The sequence below is a fragment of the Panthera tigris genome, chromosome B1 (assembly GCF_018350195.1).
Source record: "Panthera tigris isolate Pti1 chromosome B1, P.tigris_Pti1_mat1.1, whole genome shotgun sequence".
NCBI classification, from domain to species: Eukaryota; Metazoa; Chordata; class Mammalia; order Carnivora; family Felidae; genus Panthera; species Panthera tigris.
In genome coordinates, this window is record NC_056663.1 from 202525843 (window position 1) to 202548814 (window position 22972).

The window sequence follows — 22972 nt, forward strand, 5'->3', positions numbered from 1 at the left end:
GTGAATCAAGGAGGAGGAGGTCCTACACAGCGTGTGGGAGTAGGAGGCAACTAACACAGCGTGAGACCTGCCCCCAGGCCAAGCCCTTCCGGGGTATTTCCTATTCCAGGGGGAAATCGTGCCTGAAGTCAGACTCCTAAGAATCTGCTTTGACCTTCCCACATTCAACCCACCTCACTCTCCCAGGTGTCTCAGATGTGGGCCAAACCATGGCCCTCACTGCAGCGGGGGATGTCTGCTCTGCTTTTCAAAGCCCTTACCTGTCTCTATCTGCCCTGAATCAAAAGACCCAAGCTCTGGCCCCAGCGCTCAAGGTCACACCCGGGCACTTCCCACTGCTCCTCCTCCAGGCCCCTGACCCCAGTTCCCCAGCAGGGCAGGGCGTGGCACAGGCTTCCCTACTACCTGGCCTACTGACAGCTCCCACCCTCAAGTTAGCAGCCAGGCCTACTAGCCTGCAACCTTTAATCTTACCTAAATCTCTCATTTTACAAATCAGAGGAGGACAAGAGACTCTCCGGGTCACACAGTGAATTCCTGCAGGGCAAGGCTGGAAAAACGCCCAGGTCCCCAGTCCAGCCTTTGCTGTGAGGCCACATTCTTGGACAATCTGGTTTCCTTTAGGCACCGTGAAGGACTTCATTTAGGGGGAAAGGGGATTAAAAAGAAAGCTTGAAATGTTACTTTGAGCTTACCTTTTAGTTGAAATTCAGTCTTTATAATCGGTTTTGACATCCTGAGCAAAATTTAGAAAGTGATAAATAAAAAGTTCTGGTCTAGGATTTCACTGTGTACATCTATCGGTCAAAACTCTCCTCTCCCAAGACATCGTTAAATAAAATTAACTTTCTATCTCAGGGAGGGAAGCCCCTCCCTTCCAAAGTCCTAGTTTTTTACACAGAACGAAACAGAAGTGCACTGTTCTAACAGGTGTGTGTCCCCAAGCTTGTCTGCAAGGTGGCTCTCATCAGGGAGTGTCCTCACAGTCTCCCCCTGCTTAGCAGCCCAGGCCCTGCCCTCTCCTTCATGCCTACAGAGGGGTGGGAGGTAAGGAGGGGAGGCAGCCCACCCCAGCGTGCCCAGGGACCCAAGATGACACCTAGCATGAAAACATGCCCTAGTCCACTTCTGAGAAATGGGAATCAAAATACAAAGCGACATCAGCCAGAAATCACTAGAGGCTGCGAAAAGGAAGGACTCAGGCCACACTGCAGGCAGAATCACCAAAGAGCAGGACCCAGAGACAAGGTGGGCCCCCGCCAGAAGGCAGGCTCGGCAAAGCCAGCTCACATCCAGAAGCAGCGATGGTACAGGCAGGGTGCCGCAGCTGCCCACGTACGGCAGTGCTCGAAGTTAAACTGAGCGGCCTTCTGTTTCCTGCCATCTGAAAAACCCTGAATACAACAGAGAGCAGGACGGGGCGGGGAGGGGCAGGAGGGAGGGGACTGGCACTGGTGTGGTCCCTTGGAAAGCTCCACTTGGATCTAGGAGACTGATTAGATGCAGCCCAACTGAGTGGGAGATTTGGCTGGAACAAAAGCTCCCAGCCCAGGGAAGGAGGACTAAAATCAAGCCAGGGCCCCTCTGGCCAAGCTCTGCTCTAGGAAGGAGCCCTCCAAGTCCCGTGCCCATGGCGTGCTTCGCATACCTTCCTCCAAACTGCACGCTGCCTTACATCCAAACCTGGGAAGGCTTATTTCCTGTGTCATCAGGGGACTTCAATAATGAAGGGGAGAAAAGATTTCAAGTATTCCAGTCAAGAGAGGTGTCACACACCAGAGACTGTGCCATGACCCCTGCAAGGAGGAGTAAACAGATGAGACCGACAGCCGTACTATTCTTAACGCAGTTCAGGGAATACTTAGGACATGTTTAAAGCATAGGGAATTAATTAAAATACATGGAGGAAAAACATGGAGGTTTGGCTTAGAGCACATCATCCAAACTCTTAAGTAGGATATTCAGAGTTGCCTCTTTGGCTCAGGATTACTCTCTGAACTTAAAATGACCAAGTTTGCAATGGCTGACGGAACGTACTGCTTTCTTACAAATGGAAGACCTGAACACAACAAATTCAACCCCGCATGTAGAAACCCAAGAAAGATGATGTGTCCAAGAAGCACAGATTCAAACTAGCCCCTAGAATGAGCACATGGCAACTGCAGACTCCACTCACTACTGCTGAAGTGAACGAATGCTGGGCTATTTAGAAGTCAGTCACAATTTCAGAAGCCATGCTCGAAGTGTCTGTTATTTAATATGAGCTGTGAAAACCTCCAGATACAAGTGACTTAACCTCCAGATACAAGTGACTTATCCAGCATCTGCCCCTAAGAATACAACTCCACTTTCAAGAGCATCTGAAGGAGATGAAATCAAATTCTGTTCACCATGACAATATGCCAGTCCTACAATTCTAAGCATGAACATGTGAACGGGACCATCCAGAAATCTGTGACTTTGTGACCAGATTCTAGATAAAGATTTCAGTCCAAATGATTATGAAAGCATCTTTTACTTTAGTAGAATTAGCTAAAATTATAAAGGAGAGTCACAGGACCTTGACACCTGCTGTTTCCCTTGTCTACAACACTCTTATCCATATGTCCACATAGCTCTGCTCCCTCATTGCCTTTTTGTGTCTCTGCTCAGTAGGCCTTCCCGGATCCCCCCACTTAACCCTGGAAGCATCATGCCCACACACCTGCTTCATCGCTCACCATCCTACCACTTCATTAATTTACTGTCTCTTCCCACGAAAAGGGACAGGGAGATCTTTGTGAGCTCTGTTCACTGATGTGTCCTCAGTGCCAAGAACAACTCCCGACATAATAGATGCTCTAAATACATGATGAAGGAAGACACATCTCAGGTATGCCTGGAGTCTTCCTCACAGCTCTCAAGAGCATTTCAAGATGTGGAGCACCTGGGTGGGTCAGGTCGTGATCTCTCGGCTCCTGAGTTCGAGCCCCGCACACGTCAGGCTCTGTGCTGACAGCTGGGAGCCCGGAGCCTGCTTCGGATTCTGTGTCTCCCTCTCTCTGCCCCTCCCCAATCATGCTCTGTCTCTCTCTCTCTCTCTCTCAAAAATAAATAAATATTTTTTAAAAAAGAGTATTTCAGGATATTAAACACCAGAACTCTTCACTATTAAAAGCGACAAAAAAAAAAAAAATAAACAAAAAATAAAAAAATAAAAATAAAAGCGACAAACGGGGTGTCTGGGTGGCTCAGTCGGTTAAGCGTCCAACTTTGGCTAGGGTCATGATCTCACGGTTGGTGAATTCCAGCCCTGTGTCAGGCTCTGTAATGACAGCCTAGAGCCTGAAGCCTGTTTTGGATTCTGTGTCTCCCTCTCTCTCTTGCTCTCTCTCTCTGCTTCTCCCCTGCTCATGCTGTCTCTCTGTCTCAGTCTCTCTCTCTCTCTCTCTCTCTCTCTCTCTCTCTCTCTCAAAAATACAATAAACTTTAAAAAAATGTTTTTTAAAACTAAAAAAACTGACAAATAGCACTAAGCTCATTAAACAGTTTAAATATGACTGAATAAACCCACTTTGAACTGCTTTCATATTACTGCTAAATAAAATTCAGTTTTTAGAAAGTTACAGTCCACCACTGCTAGCAACAAATTTTCTATTACAATTTCTCAGCCCCACACGAGTTTCTTTCTGATCAGTTGGCTCTTTACAAGAGGCTGCATGAGTAAGCCCCCCGAGTGTTTCAATAAGTAACTGGTCAATACTGAAACAAACTGTTCAAGCCCCAGAGTGATCTAAAGACTTAACCCTACCCAATCATGAGTTTCCACGCCACAGGAAAGGAAAGACAATGTTATCTTCCACACTCCAGAATCAATTAAAATCTGGAATCGACTTTGTACACAAGAAAACGTATCCAGCCAGTCACCTCCTAAGACTTAAGTCCCAATTCCCCAAATAATCATCCCTCCTTTTGCATAGTAATGCCCCTCTTATTTTTCCTTACACTGTGGTAACTATACCTGGTAACAGCATTCACACCTTGCTGTGGGAAATATTGGCCTAGAATGTTTCACTAAGCCTTTTAATTTAGTATGTTTGAAAATCTGGACTAAGTTAGCTAGACTCTGTCTAAATTCACATGGTAGAAAATTTCTACATAACAAATGTTACAGTGAAGTTTTTAAACAACTTAAAAAAATTCTAATTCTACATCTCATTTGAGTCATTCAACAAACACTTATTAGCTTTGAACAAGGTACTATGCTTTAAAATCTTTCTTCATGCAATAAACTTCTAATCTAGTAAGAGGCCATAAATGCATAGGTGAATACAAGTGTGCTCAGTGTCATTCAAGGTAATTGCTTTAGTCGGGAAGAATCAGGGCAAGCTGAATGGAGAAGGCAGAACCAAGCCTGGAATAACGAAGAAGAGTAGGATTCTCAGGAGGCAGAACCAGAAGGAAGGAAAGGGGAGCAGGCAAAGAAAAAGGATGTGGGAGAAAAAGCCTTCCTGAAGAGCAGAGATAGGGAGCCAAGGCCCAGATGTAATGAATGAGAAAATACAAGGTGGAGAGGTGGACAAAGGTGGAGAGGACCCCGCTGGAGAGAGGTCCTCCTTGCTCACCAGAAGGTGGACTCCTCCAGAAGGACTCTCGGTTAGGCAGACCGGAGTGCACACAACCCCCACCCACCTAACAGACTGTACATCCAGGCATGGCTCAAGGACATGGCTTGGAGATCGTCCTACATCTCTAACCAGTAACACAGAAGGCATTCAGATGCAGTTGATGAATATAACTGACATACAATAAAAAATACACAAAACGAAAAAACATACAATAAGATAAAAATGAAATCATTTTGGGGGCACCTGGGCGGCTCAGCCGGATTCAGCTCAGGTTATGATCTCAGGGTTCATGAGTTTGAACCCTGCAACAGGCTTCCTGCTGTCAGCACAGAGCCCGCTTCATATCCACTGGTCCCCACCTCCTCAAAAATAAACATTTTTTTTTTAAATGAAATCCTTTTTGCATACTTATTAACAAACCCGAAGAACTTTTTTATATCACAAAGAATCGTGAGAAGAAAATTTAAGGAAGCCAGTGTGACTGAATGTAGTTTATTATTTTTCAAAATCTTGGTATAATATTCTTTGTGTTAAAACCAGATCTTTGGGGGCGCCTGGGTGGCGCAGTCGGTTAAGCATCCGACTTCAGCCAGGTCACGATCTCGCGGTCCGTGAGTTCGAGCCCCGCGTCAGGCTCTGGGCTGATGGCTCGGAGCCTGGAGCCTGTTTCCGATTCTGTGTCTCCCTCTCTCTCTGCCCCTCCCCCGTTCATGCTCTGTCTCTCTCTGTCCCAAAAATAAATAAAAAATGTTGAAAAAAAAATTAAAAAAAAAAAAAAAAACCAGATCTTTGGAGCACGATAAATTCAATTATTTAGAAAGCTGGTTTTACCAGCAGTCTTTACTGAAAAAGGTCCCTCTCCCTTAAATACACACGGATCTAAATGGAAGAAATACCATATATCATTTGCACTTACTAAATCATGCTCACCAATTTTCAATCCCATCAATCAATTACACAAAGATTTTTGCTGAAATTCAGCTAGTCAAATTTTTTAAATGTTTGTTTATTTTTGAGAGAGTGAGCGCAGGTGGGGGAGGGGCAGAGAGAGAGAGAGGGGGACAGAGGATCCGAAGCAGGCTCCACGGGCTCTGCACTGACAACAGAGAACCTGATCTGAGGTTCAAACTCCCAAACCACGAGATCATGACCTGAGCCAAAGTCAGACACTTAACTGACTTGAGTGAGCCACCCAGGCCCCCCTCAGCTACTCAATGTTTATCTTCCTCACAGTTCTTTGTTTTTACAGTAATCAGGAGGCATATCACGTTTTTGTATTTTTAAATAAGCTCAGAAGTAAACTTTCCAAAAAGCTTCCGTAGACAGTATAACAATTTCATCCCCCAGTTTAAGTGTGCAGTAAGATGCCTATTTATATTCTTAGCAACAAAACAAAACATAGTGGCGGCAACTCTAAACGCCCATCTTCAAGATGCTCTCCACAGCAAGAGTTTCTTTCAAAAAGCAATTTTCCACTCATTGATAAAATGTCACCTTTACCTTGAGGGGGCAGATTAACTGTTTATTTTCTCAAAAACACTGAATTTGTTAGGTAGCTTTCTACTGAAAGCCACTTATTATTACAGAAAAGATCAGCAAATTTAGAACACTTGTCTTTGCGTAAAAGAAAAACACTCGATTCACCTTCAGAATAAGCAGTGCTTTTAATTTTGCCACAAGACGACCAGCAAAGCTCATACTTATTCTCCATCTCATTGCAAAACACTGTAAAGATTCACTCCTTTTGTAAAGGGCTCAGGCTGATCCCTTATAGGATTCTGGCTTCAATTTGTCGCTATAAGAACTTATTTATGCATCACGTGGTGAATAAAACTCACGAGTGCTGTTCTTTCTGCCATCCTGCCCTACCCAAAAATCTTTACTTTTTTTTTTAAATAAATACAGTGGCTGCTCCATCGCCAGTTATACCTTATTTTTCCACAAACCCCTGTTAATTAATCATTTCGGGGTTCCCGGCTGGCTCAGTGGACAGAGCATACGACTCTCGATCTCAGGGTTGTGAGTTCAAGCCCGACATTGCCTGTAGAGATTACTTAAACAAAACTTTTTACAAAATCACTTCAGGATACGTATGCTCTAGGATACTCAGCGTCACACACACACCACAACAGTCCTCAACCCGAATCTACAGAAAGCGTAACTTGAAACTGAAGCAGGATTCTCGCAGACGACGCAGACGACACACCGAGGCTTTTTAATCTCCAGGAAACAACTTTATTGGTGCCGGCACCACTCAGCTGGGTTCGTACCCAAAGAACTGACACCGAACGTCACGTGGCATAGTTTTTAAAAATATACTTTCTATTTCTTTGTCTCCCACATATGGTAACACACATATACCTGCAGTCTGATTAAGTAGTCTCAGTTTACAAGGTCGGGAGGGATGTTGTCTCGTAGGCACACAGCCAGATTGATTACCTTGAGATTTTCTTTTTCTTTCTTTCTTTCTTTTTCTTTCCTTCTTTTTCTTTCCTTCTCTTCTTCCTTCCTTCCTTCCTTCCTTCCTTTCTTTCTTTCTTTCTTTCCTTTTCTCTCTCCTTAGGGAGGGGACCCTATCACAAAACCTGTTTAGAAGCAGGTTTCAGCGCAGGTCTTGGTCTCACAATTCGTGAAATCGAACCCTGTGTTTGGGCTCCACACTGACAACACACAGCCTGCTTGGGATTCTCTCTCTCTCTCTGCCCCTCCCCTGTTTGCACACACTCTCTCTCTCTTAAAATAAACTTAAAAAAAAAAAAAAAAAAGCATGTGTTTCCATCATCCCAGAACAAACCCCCCATTATGTGTTCATCACAATGTATTCTAACAATTTAATTTTTCAAACCTTCTGCAATACTTTCTATGAATACTCTGAAAAGTATTCGCTGACAAAGTAATGTATTTATTTTGGTGCCATCTTGTTTCCTCTGCACTATTTCAGCCTTCTTGCCTCCCCGCTCCCCGCTGCTGGAGAACAAACTTCCCCCAATGCTAGGTGGCTACTCCGGCTCTGAGTGCTAGGTGAGCACAGCACATGCCAAAGACTGGCCCGACCAACCCCACAGCTGAACGCTGTACTTTTTGTTCTGGAAGTCACTCTCGGGAGCCCAGCCCAGAGAGAGACCTGTTCCGTCTGTCGTTTCCGTAATGTTGTATCCTCCTAATTCCCCGTATTGCATGTCTGTCTGTGCAATTAGCTAGAGCTGCTGCTGCATCTGAACCTTTCAGAAATACAAACCCTCAGGAGCTCATCCTTAAGCTTAATGAAATTTTATAAAGTACCAGATCGAGTAATGTAGAACTTTAAACACTGCTACAAAATTTACAGCTGTTTCTCGCTTAGTTTGCAAACACTTTGCTGACTATAAAGGCTCGCTACTTTCCTTCCCTAACATTTCAAGGCAAGATAACCACTCTGGGTATGGCTCATCGTTAATAAAATTGCATGTAACTCCACACTTCAAATCATCTTTGAGAGTCGGTTCTCAGCTCTGCTTAGATCATTTTCCTGACTTCATTACGTGGCTAATAAAGAGCCTATGCAGGAAGCAGTGGAGGTGCCATCAATTTCCTGATTGTTCCATACGCTTTCATTATCGGCACTGTCTTCAATCCAGGGTTTCTTTGAAGACTACCTGTTTTGTGGAGACCTCTTTAATTAAAATTAGACAGCAGAATTCACGAACATACTTAATGAGCACTCTCTAACTGCCACAGGCTTCACACTGTCAGGGAACAAACTTCCTCTCCTGCCTCAGGACACCTCAGCAACGATGCAAGACTCGTGCCTCAAATACAGGGCAAGTGAGGGCACCAATCTCAATTCATATAACAAGTGTTTGTTAGGCATAATGTCTTACTGGGAAATGGAAGGACTAAAGCATTCTTCCCGCAGCAGCAGGGAGCACCTGCTCCACTCCCAGTGCGCCTCTCAAGCACCCCTCCCTTAAGAGACCTCCGCAGTAGGTGACGGGTAATCTCTGACAGTGTGTGACCAAAGGACTGACCATCAAAAAATAACAAAGTTGGAAAAGATCCTTAAGATTACCTAGCATAGTCTTACCTGACAGATACAGAAACTGCGTCCAAAGCACAACCACATACATCTTTAGGCAAAAACTGATTTTGAAGGGTGCCTGGCTGGCTTACTCAATGGAGCATTTGACTCTTAAACTCGGGATTGTGAGTTTGAGCCTCATGTTGGGCTCTGTGCTGACAGCTCAGAGCCTGGAGGCTGCTTCGGATTCTGTCTCCCTCTCTCTCTCTGCCCCTCTTCCACTCATGATATCTCTCCTCTCTCTCTCTCTCTCTCTCTCTCTCTCTCTCTCTCAAAAATAAACATTTAAAAAATACATACATACATAAAAATAGAAAAAATCTTTAAAAGAAACTTATTTTGATGGGGCACCTGTGTGGCTCAGTCAGTTGAGCATCTGACTTCAGCTCAGGTCATGATCTCTCAGTTCATGAGTTTGAGCCCCACATTGGGCTCACTTCTGTGAGCCTGTCAGCACAGGGTCTGCCTTGAATCCTCTGTCCCCCTCTCCCAGTCCCTCCCCCACTTGCACTCTCCCCAAAATAAATATATATTTAAAAAATAAATTTTAAATTTTTTTTTAATGTTTATTTATTTTTGAGACAGAGAGAGACAGAGCATGAATGGGGGAGGGTCAGAGAGAGGGAGACACAGAATCTGAAACAGGCTCCAGGCTCTGAGCTGTCAGCACCGAGCCCGACGCGGGGCTCGAACTCACGGACCGCGAGATCATGACCTGAGCCGAAGTCGGCCGCTTAACCGACTGAGCCACCCAGGCGCCCCTAAAAAATAAATTTTAAATTAATTAGAAAAAAAAAAAAACTATTGTGATAAATTATGTAGTAAACAAACCTCACTACTCATTCTGTAATGTGAAGGGAAGAATTTAGTCTAAACATGGACAGGCTGGGAACTCGAGTTGGAAGAGGCAAGTCCAGTCTCAAAATGGAGGGCCATGATCCAAAGGAACCAGAGCAGTTGAGAAAACTGTTTATTGGTGGTTTGAGCTTTGAAACTACAGATGATAGTTTAAGAGAACATTTTGAAAAATGGGGCACACTTACAGATTGTGTGGTGATGAGAGACCCCCAAACAAAACGTTCCAGGGGTTTTGGTTTTGTGACTTACTCTTGTGTGGAGGAGGTGGATGCAGCAACGTGTGCTCGACCACACAAGGCTGATGGGCGTGTAGTGGAACCAAAGAGAGCTGTTTCTACAGAGGATTCTGTAAAGCCTGGTGCCCATCTAACTGTGAAGAAAATTTTTGTTGGTGGTACTAAAGAAGATACAGAAGAATATAATTTGAGAGATTACTTTGAAAAGTATGGCAAGATTGAAACCATAGAAGTTATGGAGGACAGGCAGAGTGGAAAAAAGAGAGGATTTGCTTTTGTAACTTTTGATGATCATGATACAGTTGATAAAATTGTTGTTCAGAAATACCACACTATTAATGGGCATAATTGTGAAGTGAAAAAGGCCCTTTCTAAACAAGAAATGCAGTCTGCTGGATCGCAAAGAGGTCGTGGAGGTGGATCTGGCAACTTTATGGGTCGTGGAGGAAACTCTGGAGGTGGTGGAAACTTTGGCCGCGGTGGAAACTTTGGTGGAAGAGGAGGCTACGGTGGTGGAGGTGGTGGCAGCAGAGGTAGCTGTGGAGGAGGTGATGGTGGATATAATGGATCTGGAGGTGATGGTGGCAACCATGGTGGTGGGCCTGGTTCTAGAGGTAGAGGAGGCTACGGTGGTGGAGGTGGTGGCAGCAGAGGTAGCTGTGGAGGAGGTGATGGTGGATATAATGGATCTGGAGGTGATGGTGGCAACCATGGTGGTGGGCCTGGTTCTAGAGGTAGAGGAGGCTACGGTGGTGGAGGTGGTGGCAGCAGAGGTAGCTGTGGAGGAGGTGATGGTGGATATAATGGATCTGGAGGTGATGGTGGCAACCATGGTGGTGGGCCTGGTTCTAGAGGTAGAGGAGGCTATGGTGGTGGAGGTGGTGGCAGCAGAGGTAGCTGTGGAGGAGGTGATGGTGGATATAATGGATCTGGAGGTGATGGTGGCAACCATGGTGGTGGGCCTGGTTCTAGAGGTAGAGGAGGCTATGGTGGTGGAGGTGGTGGCAGCAGAGGTAGCTGTGGAGGAGGTGATGGTGGATATAATGGATCTGGAGGTGATGGTGGCAACCATGGTGGTGGGCCTGGTTCTAGAGGTAGAGGAGGCTATGGTGGTGGAGGTGGTGGCAGCAGAGGTAGCTGTGGAGGAGGTGATGGTGGATATAATGGATCTGGAGGTGATGGTGGCAACCATGGTGGTGGGCCTGGTTCTAGAGGTAGAGGAGGCTATGGTGGAGGTGGACCAGGATATGGAAACCAAGGAGGTGGATACGGTGGCGGTGGTGGAGGATATGATGGTCACAATGAAGGAGGAAATTTTGGTGGTGGTGGGAACTATAATGATTTTGGAAATTATAGTGGACAACAGCAATCAAATTATGGACCCGTGAAGGGGGGCAGTTTTGGTGGAAGAAGCTCGGGCAGTCCCTATGGTGGTGGTTATGGATCTGGTGGTGGAAGTGGTGGATATGGTAGCAGAAGGTTCTAAAAATTTTCAGAAGAAAAGGGCTACAGTTCTTAGCAGGAGAGAGAGCGAGGAGTTGTCAGGAAAGCTGCAGGTTACTTTGAGACAGTCGTCCCAAATGCATTAGAGGAACTGTAAAAATCTGCCACAGAAGGAACGATGATCCATAGTCAGAAAAGTTACTGCAGCTTAAACAGGAAACCCTTCTTGTTCAGGACTGTCCTAGCCACAGTTTGCAAAAAGTGCAGCTGTTGATTAATGCAATGTAGTGTCAATTAGATGTACATTCCTGAGGTCTTTTATCTGTTGGAGCTTTGTCTTTTTCTTTTCATTGCATCAGGTATATTGCCCTGTAAATTGTGGTAGTGGTACCAGAAATAAAAAATTAAGGAATTTTTAACTTTTCAAAAAAAATAAAATAAAATAAATAAACATGGACAGGCTGAGTTCACTTGCCAGAGATGAGGGGAAAGGCCTCAACCATCACTCAGGAAGCAAGTACATACAGCCCCAGCGTTACAGACGGGCTGATCAACCAGTTGCTGTTATCAGAAATCTCTACCACACATTAAAATCATCAAGTGTAAGAATGAACCTGAGAGGAAGAATGGGACGTAGAATCACCTACATCAAACTGAGTGTCTTAAGTGCAGGAACAGGTGAGCACAACCAAAGCCAAGAGTGAGGAGGAGAGCCAGGACGGTGCCATTTAAAGAAGGCAAAAGAGACTCCAGAAAGGTATATATAAGCAAGATCAAATGCAACAAGCTCAGAGGACATCAGGATTGAACAACAGGATTTGGTGACAATATTATCACTTAATGACCTCTGGGAAGGCTGATTAAGGTGATAGGCGGATAAGGGAATAAAACAGGAACTGAGGATAAAGAAGGTAGAAGCAACCAATATTAACCAATATTATTCACCAGTATTTCAAAGTTATTTGGTGGCAACAGGCAGAACAGGGTCAGACTGAAAGGTATCTTAAGTGGTTAAGCAAGGTCAAGAGAAGGACTAAGGGGGAAGGGAAGATGGGCAATTCAAAATCTAGGGGCGCCTGGGTGGCTCAGTCGGTTAAGCGTCAGACTTCAGCTCAGCTCATGATCTCACAGTCCGTGAGTTCGAGCCCCGCGTCGGGCTCGGTGCTGACAGCTCAGAGCCTGGAGCCCGCTTCAGATTCTGTGTCTTCCTCTCTCTCTCTGCCCCTCTCCTGCTCACACTGTCTCTCCCTGTCTCTCAAAAATAAATAAATGTAAAAAAAAAAAATTTTTTTATAAAAATTAAAAAAAAAAAAAAATCTGACTGCTAAGGAAAATAACCCAATAAAGGATGAAAGACTCCAGACCCAGGAGAGAAAGAACAGAGAGGTTTTGAACAGACTTCAAGACAATGTACTCACATAAATTCTGCAGTGAGTTTCCATGGGTTAACCAGACTCACTAAAATCTATCAGGTAAGAACCCCTGGAATATAAGATTAACTTTGGAAAAAGAGTGCAACGCTTTCTTCCACATTAGACAAAGAACACAGCACATTTCAGAAAAAAAGGGAAAGAGGCAGGAACTGCAGGAGCTGACACCAACCAGACTGTCCGCAGAGCCACGCTTTCTGAGTGTGCGCTACGGGCACAGAGCAGGGTTTGGAAGAAAACGTCCCAGCGAACTAGGGGTTCCAATCCAGTCTGCGTGCGGTGGCTGAGCTAAGGACAGACACCAAGGGAACCCAGAAGGGCGGCAACAGCCTGGCCGAGGATGAAGGAGGCACGCTTCCCACAGGGACAGCCCATGACCTCTTAGAAAGAAACAGCAGTTAACTGGGCAAAGAAGGGAAAGAAACACTGCAGCACCAGCACCAACAAAGGCACACAGACGAGAAGGACACAGCCACATCTTGCAAGCAGAACGGTGTGACGGCTACCGGGTCAGACACAGGTGGCGACAGCAGCAGGACAACAAAGTGGAAGGAAGCAGGAGCCAGGATGAGAGCCTCTCCACTCGGCCAGACAGTCGGTCAGGCAAGGCGTGGAAGAGCGAGTTCAGGTGTCATCCAAGGACAGCGGGGACCCCCAGATGCTCAGACAAGAGGCAGGGTTACCTGGAGGGGGGAGGATGTAGTGCAGAGCGCGCTCCCGGAGAAGAGCTTACAGAAAACGTATCGACAGAGATTAGAGCGAGGAAGGCAAGGATAACAGGTGGCTTTCTGCATCTCGGGTAGATCACTGGTAAGTGACCAGCGCCACCAGGAGTTGAAAGGTGCAAGAGGGGAAGCTGACTAGGACAATTAGAGGGATTTTCCCAACTCAACTCTTGGGGCCTCAGCTTCCTCAGCGAGCAAATATCGGCTCAGCAAAAACATGTGCTGTGCTGTAGCCTGTCCAGGTCTACAGTCCTACGAGTCTATGGTCTGCCGATCCCAGCATTCCAACCACGATACCGGTGTGGGCACCTACAAAACGTGCAAACATAAAAAAACCAGTCCAACTCGCAGTTTGTGGAGAGGCATTGAACTGTAATGACTGCTTGACAGACCTGACTTTCCTAATAACCTTTTTTAAACTGAGATATAACTGACCTATTATTCTTTTAAAAGAAGGGAGAATGTTGACAGTAGCTGCAATTTAAGCCAGTTAATAAGGGATGCTGTTTTTTATTCTTCTAAAAACAGAAAGCAACAGCAATATTATAAGCATGGTCAAGAATTCATTTCTGGGATTTCTTTATCCAAAGAAACCAAACAGCTTTGGCAAGTGGCTGGCGACTCTCTTCTCTAAGCTGTACTGACTATCAACCAGGGATGCACCTGCAGGGGCAAGTCCTCACCTTCCTTCACTGGCCTCTAAAGAAGGGACTAACCTCTCAACAAGAACTTGGGGGGAATGTTTACATTGCTGGGCTACTTTCAACAGTGGAGTAATTACCAAGCATTAACAGAAGAATGAAGAGAATTAGAAAAAGAAAGAATTAGATTGCAGCAAACTACTACTTAACAATTTCACTGAATTTTGGCATTAATATAAAATTACTATCATACTTTAAACATAAGTATTATTCAGCTTTTTGTAGGCCTTCCTTCAGAAAAATAAAAATTAACCTTCCCATCCCATAGATGAGGCAGCTAGAAATAATCAAAATTAAAATTCTGGGCCACTAAATGCAAGATGATGTCCTAAACTGGGTCCTGGAATAGAAACAGAGTATATGTGGAAAAATTGGTGAAATGAAAATAAAGTCTGTGGTCAATAATATTGTACCAACTTTATAGGGCGCCTGGGTGGCTCAGTCGATTGAGCATCCGACTTCGGCCCAGGTCATGATCTCACAGCTCATGAGTTCAAGGCTCACGTCGGGCTCTGTGCTGACAGCTCAGAGCCTGGAGCCTGCTTCAGATTTTGTCTCCATCTCTCTGCCCTTGCCCTGCTCGCGTACTGTCTCTGTCTCTCTCTTTCAAATGTAAATAAACGTTAAAAATTTTTTTAAAACGGGGTACCTGGGTGGCTCAGTCGGTTAAGTGTCCGACTTCGGCTCAGGTCATGATCTCCCAGTTTGTGAGTTCAAGCCCCACATAGAGATCTGTGCTGACAGCTCCAAGCCTGGACCCTGCTTCAGATTCTGTGTCTCCCTCTCTCTCTCTGCCCCTCTCCTACTCATTTCTGTCTCTCAAAAATAAATAAATAAATAAATAAATAAATAAATAAATAAATAAATAAATAAATAAATAACCAACCAATTTCTTGGTTTTGACAAATATACCAAGGTTACATAAGATGTCAACATTAGAAAAAATTGACTGAAGGGAATATGGGAACTCTCTATACTAACTTGGCAACTTTTCTGTAAGTCTAAAATTATTCTAAAATAAAATTAAAAAAAAAATGGTTTTTTTTTAATGTTTATTTATTTATTTTGAGAGAGAGCATGTGTGTGCATGCACACACGAGCAGTGGCAGGGCAGAGAGAAAGAGAGAGAATGTGAAGCAGACTCTGCCTTGTCAGCACAGAGCCCAATTCGGGGCTCAATCTCATGAACCATGAGGGCCACCCAGGTGCCCCTAAAATAAAAAGGTCATTAAAAACATCCTGGGCCAAAAGAAGTTAAATTCCCCAACTTCTCATTCAGTTTCAAGATGTAACTTATACTGTACTCAAAATATTTAAGAGAAAAATGTCAGGGTGCCTGGCTGGCTTAACTGGTACAGCACATGACTCTTGATCTTGGGGTTATAAATTCAAGCCCCACATTGGCTGCAGAGATTATTTAAAACTCTTAAAAAGGAAAACTCAATTTCCACAGGAAATGGGATAAGCCAATGCCATATATATTATTGGAATTACTCTAAGACAGTTTACAAACTAAAGTTGATTTCTATGGTAAAAAAAAAAAAAAAAACTTTGTAGGTCCATGAGATACAAATTATTTGATCGCAACTCGTACTGATCACAGTCCCTCTAAAGACAGCTTGTGTCTCCATGCCAGTGTGTTCCAGCCAATGAGTTCAGAAAGCCTAGGGGCGCCTGGGTGGCGCAGTCGGTTAAGCGTCCGACTTCAGCCAGGTCACGATCTCGCAGTCCGTGAGTTCGAGCCCCGCGTCAGGCTCTGGGCTGATGGCTCGGAGCCTGGAGCCTGTTTCCGATTCTGTGTCTCCCTCTCTCTCTGCCCCTCCCCCGTTCATGCTCTGTCTCTCTCTGTCCCAAAAATAAATAAAAAACGTTGAAAAAAAAAATTTAAAAAAAAAAAAAAAAAAAGCCTATAGGGTCAACAGGAGTCCAATAAAGGAGACCTGGGTGGCTCAGTCAGTTAAGCATCTCACTTTGGCTCAGGTTGGGGCGCCTGGGTGGCTCGGTCAGTTGAGCATCTGACTTTGGCTCAGGTAATGATCTCACAGTTTGTGGGTTCAAGCCCTACATCAGGCTCTGTGCTGACAGCTTGCTCAGAGCCTGCAGCCTGCTTCAGATTCTGTGTCTCCTTCTCTCTCTCTCTCTCTCTCTCTCTGCCCCTCCCTGCTCATGCTCTCTCTCTCAAAAATAAATAAATTTTTTAAAAAAATTTAACTTCAGCTCAGGTCATAATCTCACAGCTCATGAGTTCGAGCTCCACGTCGGGCTCTGTGCTGACAGTTTGGAGCCTGGAGCCCGCTTTGGAGTCTGTGTCTCCCTCGTTCTCTGTTCCTCCTCCACTCGCTCTCTCTCTCTCTCAAAAATAAATAAAGATTAAAAAAAAAAAGAGTCCAATAAAGAAAGCTATACAATGACAGAAGCAACCTATACTAGCACCAAATAGATATTCAACTAGCAATTAGGCCCAGCAATTAGGCCCAGGAACAAAGGCCTCAGGTTAATAAGAGTTAATAAGTATATTTCACATACATATTATAAAGTAAAAACATACATAATGAATGGAAATTAATCAAGTAACTGTCTATGAAGAAACACACTTCAAACATAATTATATGGGAGGTTGAAAGTAAAGAAATAGAAAAATATACCATGCAAATATCAATGAAAAGAAAGCTAGAGTGGCTATGTTAGCATCAAACAAAAAATGAGCAAGAATATAAAAGAATTCAAAAAATCATCACCACCTGGATCTAAATAACATTCAGAGAACACTCCACTCAATAATAGCAGAATATATGTTTTATACCCATAAGTAGTATTCACCAAGACAGACCATACAACCTTAAAATTTCTTAAGAATTAAAATCATACAGGGGTGCCTGGGTGGCTCAGCCGGTTGAGTGTCCAACTTCAGCTCAGGTTGTGATCTCACAGGTCATGGGTTCGAGACCCATGGCTGCAGAGCCTCTCTCTCTCCCTCTCTCTGCCCCTTCCCCACATGTGGTCACGCTGTCTCTCTCTCAAAAGGAATAAACTTAAAAAAAAAAAAATTACAATCATACAAAGCATGTTTTCTGACCATACTAGAATGAGACTAGAACTCAGTAACAGAACGATAACAGGAAATTAAACATACTTCTAAATAACCTGTGAGTCGAGGAGGTTACAGCAAAAGCATGGCTTACAGGGAAATTTACAGCACTAAATACATATATTAGAGAAAAGAAGAATGGCCTCAAATCAATAATCTAAGCTTGTAGCTTAAGGAATTAGAAAAAGTAAAATCGAAGTAAGCCCAAAAGCAGAGTAATAAAGCAGAGTCAAAAAAAATTCAAAATCAAAAACAGAAAAACAGGGGGGAAAAATCAAAGAGCTGGTTCTTCAAAAAGATGAAACACTTGAAGAATCTCTAGCAAGACTGGCAGAAAAAAAAGGAAGGATACTCAATATCAAGAATGAAAAAGGGAACATCACTGCAGACCCTCACAGACATATTAAAAGGATAATAAAGGAATGCTACAGGAGCACCCGACTGTCAGTCGGTGCAGCGTGCAACTGTTGATCTTGGGATCATGAGCTCAACTCCCACACTGGTGTAGAGATCACTTAAAAACTAAAATCAAGGAGAGTAGAGATCACTTAAAAACTAAAATCAAGGAGTGCCTGGATGGCTCAGTAAGTGTCCAACTCTTGATTTCAGCTCTCTACTCTCTTCTGCTCCTCACCACATCCATGCATGCAGCACAAGCTGTCTCTCAAGATAAATAAATAAACTTAAATAAAACCTTAAAAAACAAACATAAAGGAATACTACTGACAACTCTACACACATAAATTCAACAACTTAGATGAAATGAGCCCTTTCTTTGAAAAGCACACACTACAATAGAGAGAAAAGAACAAGTCCTAAGTTATTTTATCAGGTCAACATTATACTAACACCAAAACCAGGCAAGAACAATATATAAGAAAACTATTGACATAGATTTCATAACAACAAATGCAATAACACTCAACAAAATATTAAAGTGAATCCCACAACCAAAAAAGAGTAATTTACCATGACCAAGAAGGGTTTATTCCAGGAATGCAAAGCTGAGTCAATATTTAAAAGTCAATAATGTCAAAAAAAAAAAAAAAAAAAAAGTCAATAATGTGATCTACCACATTAGCTGTCTAAAGAAGAGAAGTACATGATCATATCAATTTGATTCAAAAAAGCATTTGGCAAAATTCAACATCTATTAACAAAACTCCTCAACCTAATAATGGGCATCTACAAAAATCTACAGCAGACATCATACTTTATGGTGAAATACTGAATGCTTTCACCCTAAAATCAGGAACAAGGAAATTGTACTAAAAGTCCTAGCCAGTGCAATGAAGAACGAAAAAGAAAGAAAAGGCATACATAACAGAAAACAAAGGAAAAAAAAAAAAAAAAAACACTACTCAGACACAATGACTTTCTACACAGAAAATACTAATGAATCCACCAAAAACTCCCAGAATATGATTTTAGCAAGATCAAAGGATAGAAGATAAACACACAAAATTTAATTACATTTCTATATACTAGCAATGAATAAATGAAACTGAAGTTTTTTTAAAAACACCATTTACAGAGGTTGAAAAAAATTAAATATTTATGTATAAATCTAGGAAAACATGTACAGAATCCATCTGCTGAAAACTACAAAACACCAATGAAAGAAACCAAACATGAATTATAGGTCAATTATATCTCCATTAAAAAAAAAAAAAAAAAAAAAAAAGAAATCAAAAATGACCAAATAGAGATGCATACTATGTTCATGGATTGGAAAACAACATAGTAAATGTGTCAATTTTCCACCAAATTGATCTATAGATTTAAGACTATTCTATTCAAATCCCAGAAGAATTATTCGTAAAGATAGGCAAGCTTATCCTAAAATATATGGAAAAGCAAAACAACTAAATAGCCAAAATATTTTTTTCTTTAAAGTTGGAGAAATCAGGGGCGCCTGGGTGGCTCAGGTCATGATCCCCCAGTTTGTGAGTTTGAGGCCCGCACCGGGCTCAGTGCTGACACCTCAGAGCCTGGAGCCTGCTTCTGATTCTGTGTGTCCCTCTCTCTCTGCCCCTCCCCAGCTTATGCTCTGTCTCTCTCTGTCTCAGAAATAAACATTAAAAGATTTTTTTTTTAAGCTGGAGAAATCACCTTGCTCAATTTTAAGACCTGCAGTAATTAAGACATGGTATAGGCAATGAAACAGACCCACAAATCAATGGAACAGAACGGAGAGTACAGAAATAACCCACACTCAAATAAGGTCAACTGATTCCTCACAAAGGTGAAAAGCCAATTCAGTGGAGAAAGGATATCCTTTCAACAAATGGGTTTGGAACAACCGGATATCCATATGAAAAAAAAATATGAATATATATAGATAGATATGAATAGTTCATATGTACATATAGATATATATAGATATAGATAAACTAACTCAAAATGAATCACAGATCTAACTGTAAAACTATGAATCTTCTAGGAGAAAGCATAGGGAAAAAAAATCTTTATAACCTGAAGTTTCGTAAAACAAAGAGTTTACAGATATGACAGCAAAAAGTAGGATTCATAGGGGCGCCTGGGTGGCTCAGTCGGTTGAGCATCCGACTTCGGCTCAGGTCATGATCTCGTGGTCCGTGAGTTCAAGCCCCGCGTCGGGCTCTGGGCTGATGGCTCGGAGCCTGCAGCCTGCTTCCGATTCTGTGTCTCCCTCTCTCTCTGCCCCTCCCCCGTTCATGCTCTGTCTCTCTCTGTCTCAAAAATAAATAAACATTAAAAAAAAAATTTTTTTTTAAGTAGGACTCATAAAAGAAAAATCTGGTAAGCTGAACTTCATCAAAATTAAATTTTTTTCTTTGCAAAAAAAGAAAAAAAAGCTATAGACTGTAAGAAAATGTTTGCAAATTGCATATTCAACAACACTCCTATCCAGAATTATAAACAACTCTCAAAACTCAAAAGCAAGAAAATAAACAACCCAATTAAAAATAGCCAAAGTCTTGAATAAACACTTCACCCAAGAGGATACAAGAATGGCAAACAAATACATGAAAAGTGTTCAATATCAGTAGTCATCAGGGAAATGCAAATTGAAACCACACCTATTACAATGGTTAAGATAAACACTAGGGACAAGTAGCGCTAGCAAGGATGCAGAGTCACTGGAACTCTCGACATTGCTGGTGAAGAGTCAAAAAGGTATGGCCGCTCTGAAAACTAGTCTGGCAGTTTCTTACAATGTTACCATATGACCCAGCTCCCACTTCTTAGTATCTACTATAGAAAAATGAAAATTTAATCCACACAAAAACCTGTACACAAATGTTTTTGTAGAAGCTATATTCATTTTCACCAAAACCTGGGAAGAACCTCGATGTCCACCATCGGGAAAATGAATAAACTGTGGTATATCCATACAATGGAATACTACTCAGCAGTAAAAAGGAACGATCTATTATTGGTATATGCAACTGGGATGAATCTCAAAGTGATTATGCTGAGTGAAATAAACTAGCCTCAAAAAGTTACATCCTATATGATTCCATTTATATGACTCCTCCAACAGATAAAATCATAGTAACAAAGTACTAGCTGCCAAGAGTTTAGGGGGTGGAAGAGAGTATGATCTCACAGGGATTGCACAAGGGAGCTTTTGTGGGCCAAGAAAGTGTTCTGTATCCTAACAGTGGTAGTGGTTATACTAATCTATATAGATGTGTCTATATAATCCAAAATCCTGTACATTTTAAAATATCAATTTTACTACATGTTAATTTTTCAATTAGCATACAATAAAACCACTTAGAAAAACTGCCTGGCAATATCTACTAAAGTCAAACCACATAAACTTAGCAACTCCACTCTGATATATATGGACAGATATTCGACTGAAATGAGTACTCATGTCCACCAAAAGACGTGTACAGGAATGTGCTTATCAGCTATAAAACAAAATAACTTTGGGATGCCTGGCTGGGTCAGTTGGTAGAGCGCACGACTCTTAATCTCAGGGTCGTTAGTTCAAACCCCGCGTTATGTATGGAGCCTACTTAAAAAAAAAAAAAAAAGTAAATAAAATAAAATAACCTGAATATCCATCAATATTAGAATGGATAATCTGTGGTATAGTTACACAATGGAAAAAGATGTATGCCATGAAAAAGAATGATGATGGGGCACCTGGGTGGCATGATTAAGGATCCAACTCTTGATTTAGGCTCAGGTCATGATCTCACAGTCTTTGAGTTCAAGCCCCACATTAGGGCTCTGAGCTGACAGTGCAGAGCCTGCTTGGGATTCTCTCTCTCTCTCTCTCTCTCTCTCTCTCTGCACCACCCCCTGCTTGTGCTCTCCCTCTACCAAAATAAATAAACATTTAAAAATATATTTTAAAAAATTAAAAAAAGATTGAGTTGCTATGTCAACAACACAGGTGCACCTCAACGTTGAGCCAAAGAGCACTGGCAGAGCGCTTTCACAAGAAATTCAAATACAGCCCAAATGCAGAACAGTGGTGGGATGACTGCAAGGGGGAACAAGGAAGCATTTTAGGGTACAGGGAATATTCTACATCTTGGTATACTGGTTACATGGGTGTGCACATGCATAAAATACTCAATCACACAGGTGCTCCTTGCAGCTGCACCAAATTGTTAATCTTAGTTAAAGCACATAAGGTTCTAGATCTTTATTTGACATACTCCCTCAGGTCACTAAGGCAAATGTGAACTAGGGAGAAAGTTATGACTGAACTTCATTTCATCACGGCAGCAATGCCTGCAACACACCCCAATGTGCCTCGAGATTCATAATCATACCATCTAACTATGTATGAATGTGCTGTAGGATGGCCTTTAAACATTATTAATAGTATCTCCTTCTTGCCACTTTTCCTTGCTGAAAAGGATTTATGTTATTACAAATGCTCCCTATACTACAACAGGTTTCTCTGACTTTAAAACTTCATTCATTCATTCATTCATTTAAACAGAGAGAGGGAGAGAAAGAGAGAGAACATGAGAGGAGCAAAGAGAGAGGGAGAGAGAGAATCCCAAGCAGGCTCCACACTCAGAGCAGAGTCCTATGGGGGGCTTAATCCCAGAGCTGTGAGATAATGAACTGAGCCGAAATCAAGAGTAGAACGCTTAACCGACTGAGCCACCCAGGTGCCCCCTGACTTTAAAACTTTAATATCGCAGTTTGGAAATGTACTTTGATCCCTACCGCCAAATGGCTTCCTTTTACAAATCTCTAACAGCATTACAAAAACAGCTCTAAATTCCCTTTTGAGCCCTCCATGAGTGTAAACTATGTGTAAGTTGATATTCCAATAGCCAGTGACTGGGTCAATTTCCATAATAGAGGAATTCTGGTTTTTGCAAATAACGTGGGCGTGACTGAATTTTGCACACCCATTCAGAAAACAGAACTGTGATTGTGTAAATATTTTTATTTTGTATATAATACCTAAATGTTTAATTGTTAAAAGGTGAAAAAGCCAAGATCAGTTTTATTTGAAAAAGGAAAAATGCTGGTAATATCAGGTTGTAAAGTACTATTCATCTTTTTGCTCCGTAAGTAATACTCACTGTAGAAAAGTCTTAAAGTTTGAGGAATGTGCAAAAAGGAAAAAAGAAAGCCATCAGAATTTCCACCCCAAATTTTTTTTTTCAAGTAGGCTACATGTGGAACCCAAAACGGGGCTTGAACTCACAAAACGTGAGATCAAGACCTGAGCTGAGTTCAAGAGTCAGAAGCTTAACCAACTGAGCCACCCAGGCGCCCCAACCACAAAATATTTTGACGCATATCGTATCAGACTCTCCTATGCAAATATATACACACAGATATTTTACAAATATGGGTT

General features: G+C 42.5%; 2 protein-coding genes across 5 annotated transcripts in view; one reads left to right on the plus strand and one right to left on the minus strand.

Moving 5' to 3' along the window:
* The window catches only part of FAM193A (family with sequence similarity 193 member A), a 163507-nt gene that overhangs the window by 135028 nt on the left and 5507 nt on the right, over positions 1-22972 (minus strand). The gene's annotated exons all lie outside the window — the stretch shown is intronic.
* Positions 9577-11501, plus strand: LOC122238143 (heterogeneous nuclear ribonucleoprotein A3-like). 3 transcript variants are annotated; one of them, XM_042985106.1, is made up of 2 exons: positions 9577-10174; positions 10787-11501. In XM_042985106.1, the coding sequence occupies exons 1-2, from the start codon at positions 9589-9591 to the stop codon at positions 11242-11244; spliced, it is 1044 nt and encodes a 347-aa protein (XP_042841040.1). In that variant the 5' UTR covers positions 9577-9588; the 3' UTR covers positions 11245-11501. The 3 variants fall into 3 exon arrangements, with proteins under 3 accessions (XP_042841040.1, XP_042841039.1, XP_042841041.1); XM_042985105.1 differs by having other exon boundaries at positions 9577-10276; positions 10877-11493; XM_042985107.1 differs by having other exon boundaries at positions 9577-10339; positions 11069-11487.

What these genes read in the sequence shown, in the direction of transcription:
- LOC122238143 (XM_042985105.1), top strand. Translation starts at nt 9,589, where the DNA reads ATGGAGGGCCATGATCCAAAGGAACCAGAGCAGTTGAGAAAACTGTTT. An exon ending in AGGAGGCTACGGTGGTGGAG is followed by an intron (nt 10,277 to 10,876) that starts GTGGTGGCAGCA and finishes ATGGTGGTGGAG; the next exon opens with GTGGTGGCAGCAGAGGTAGC.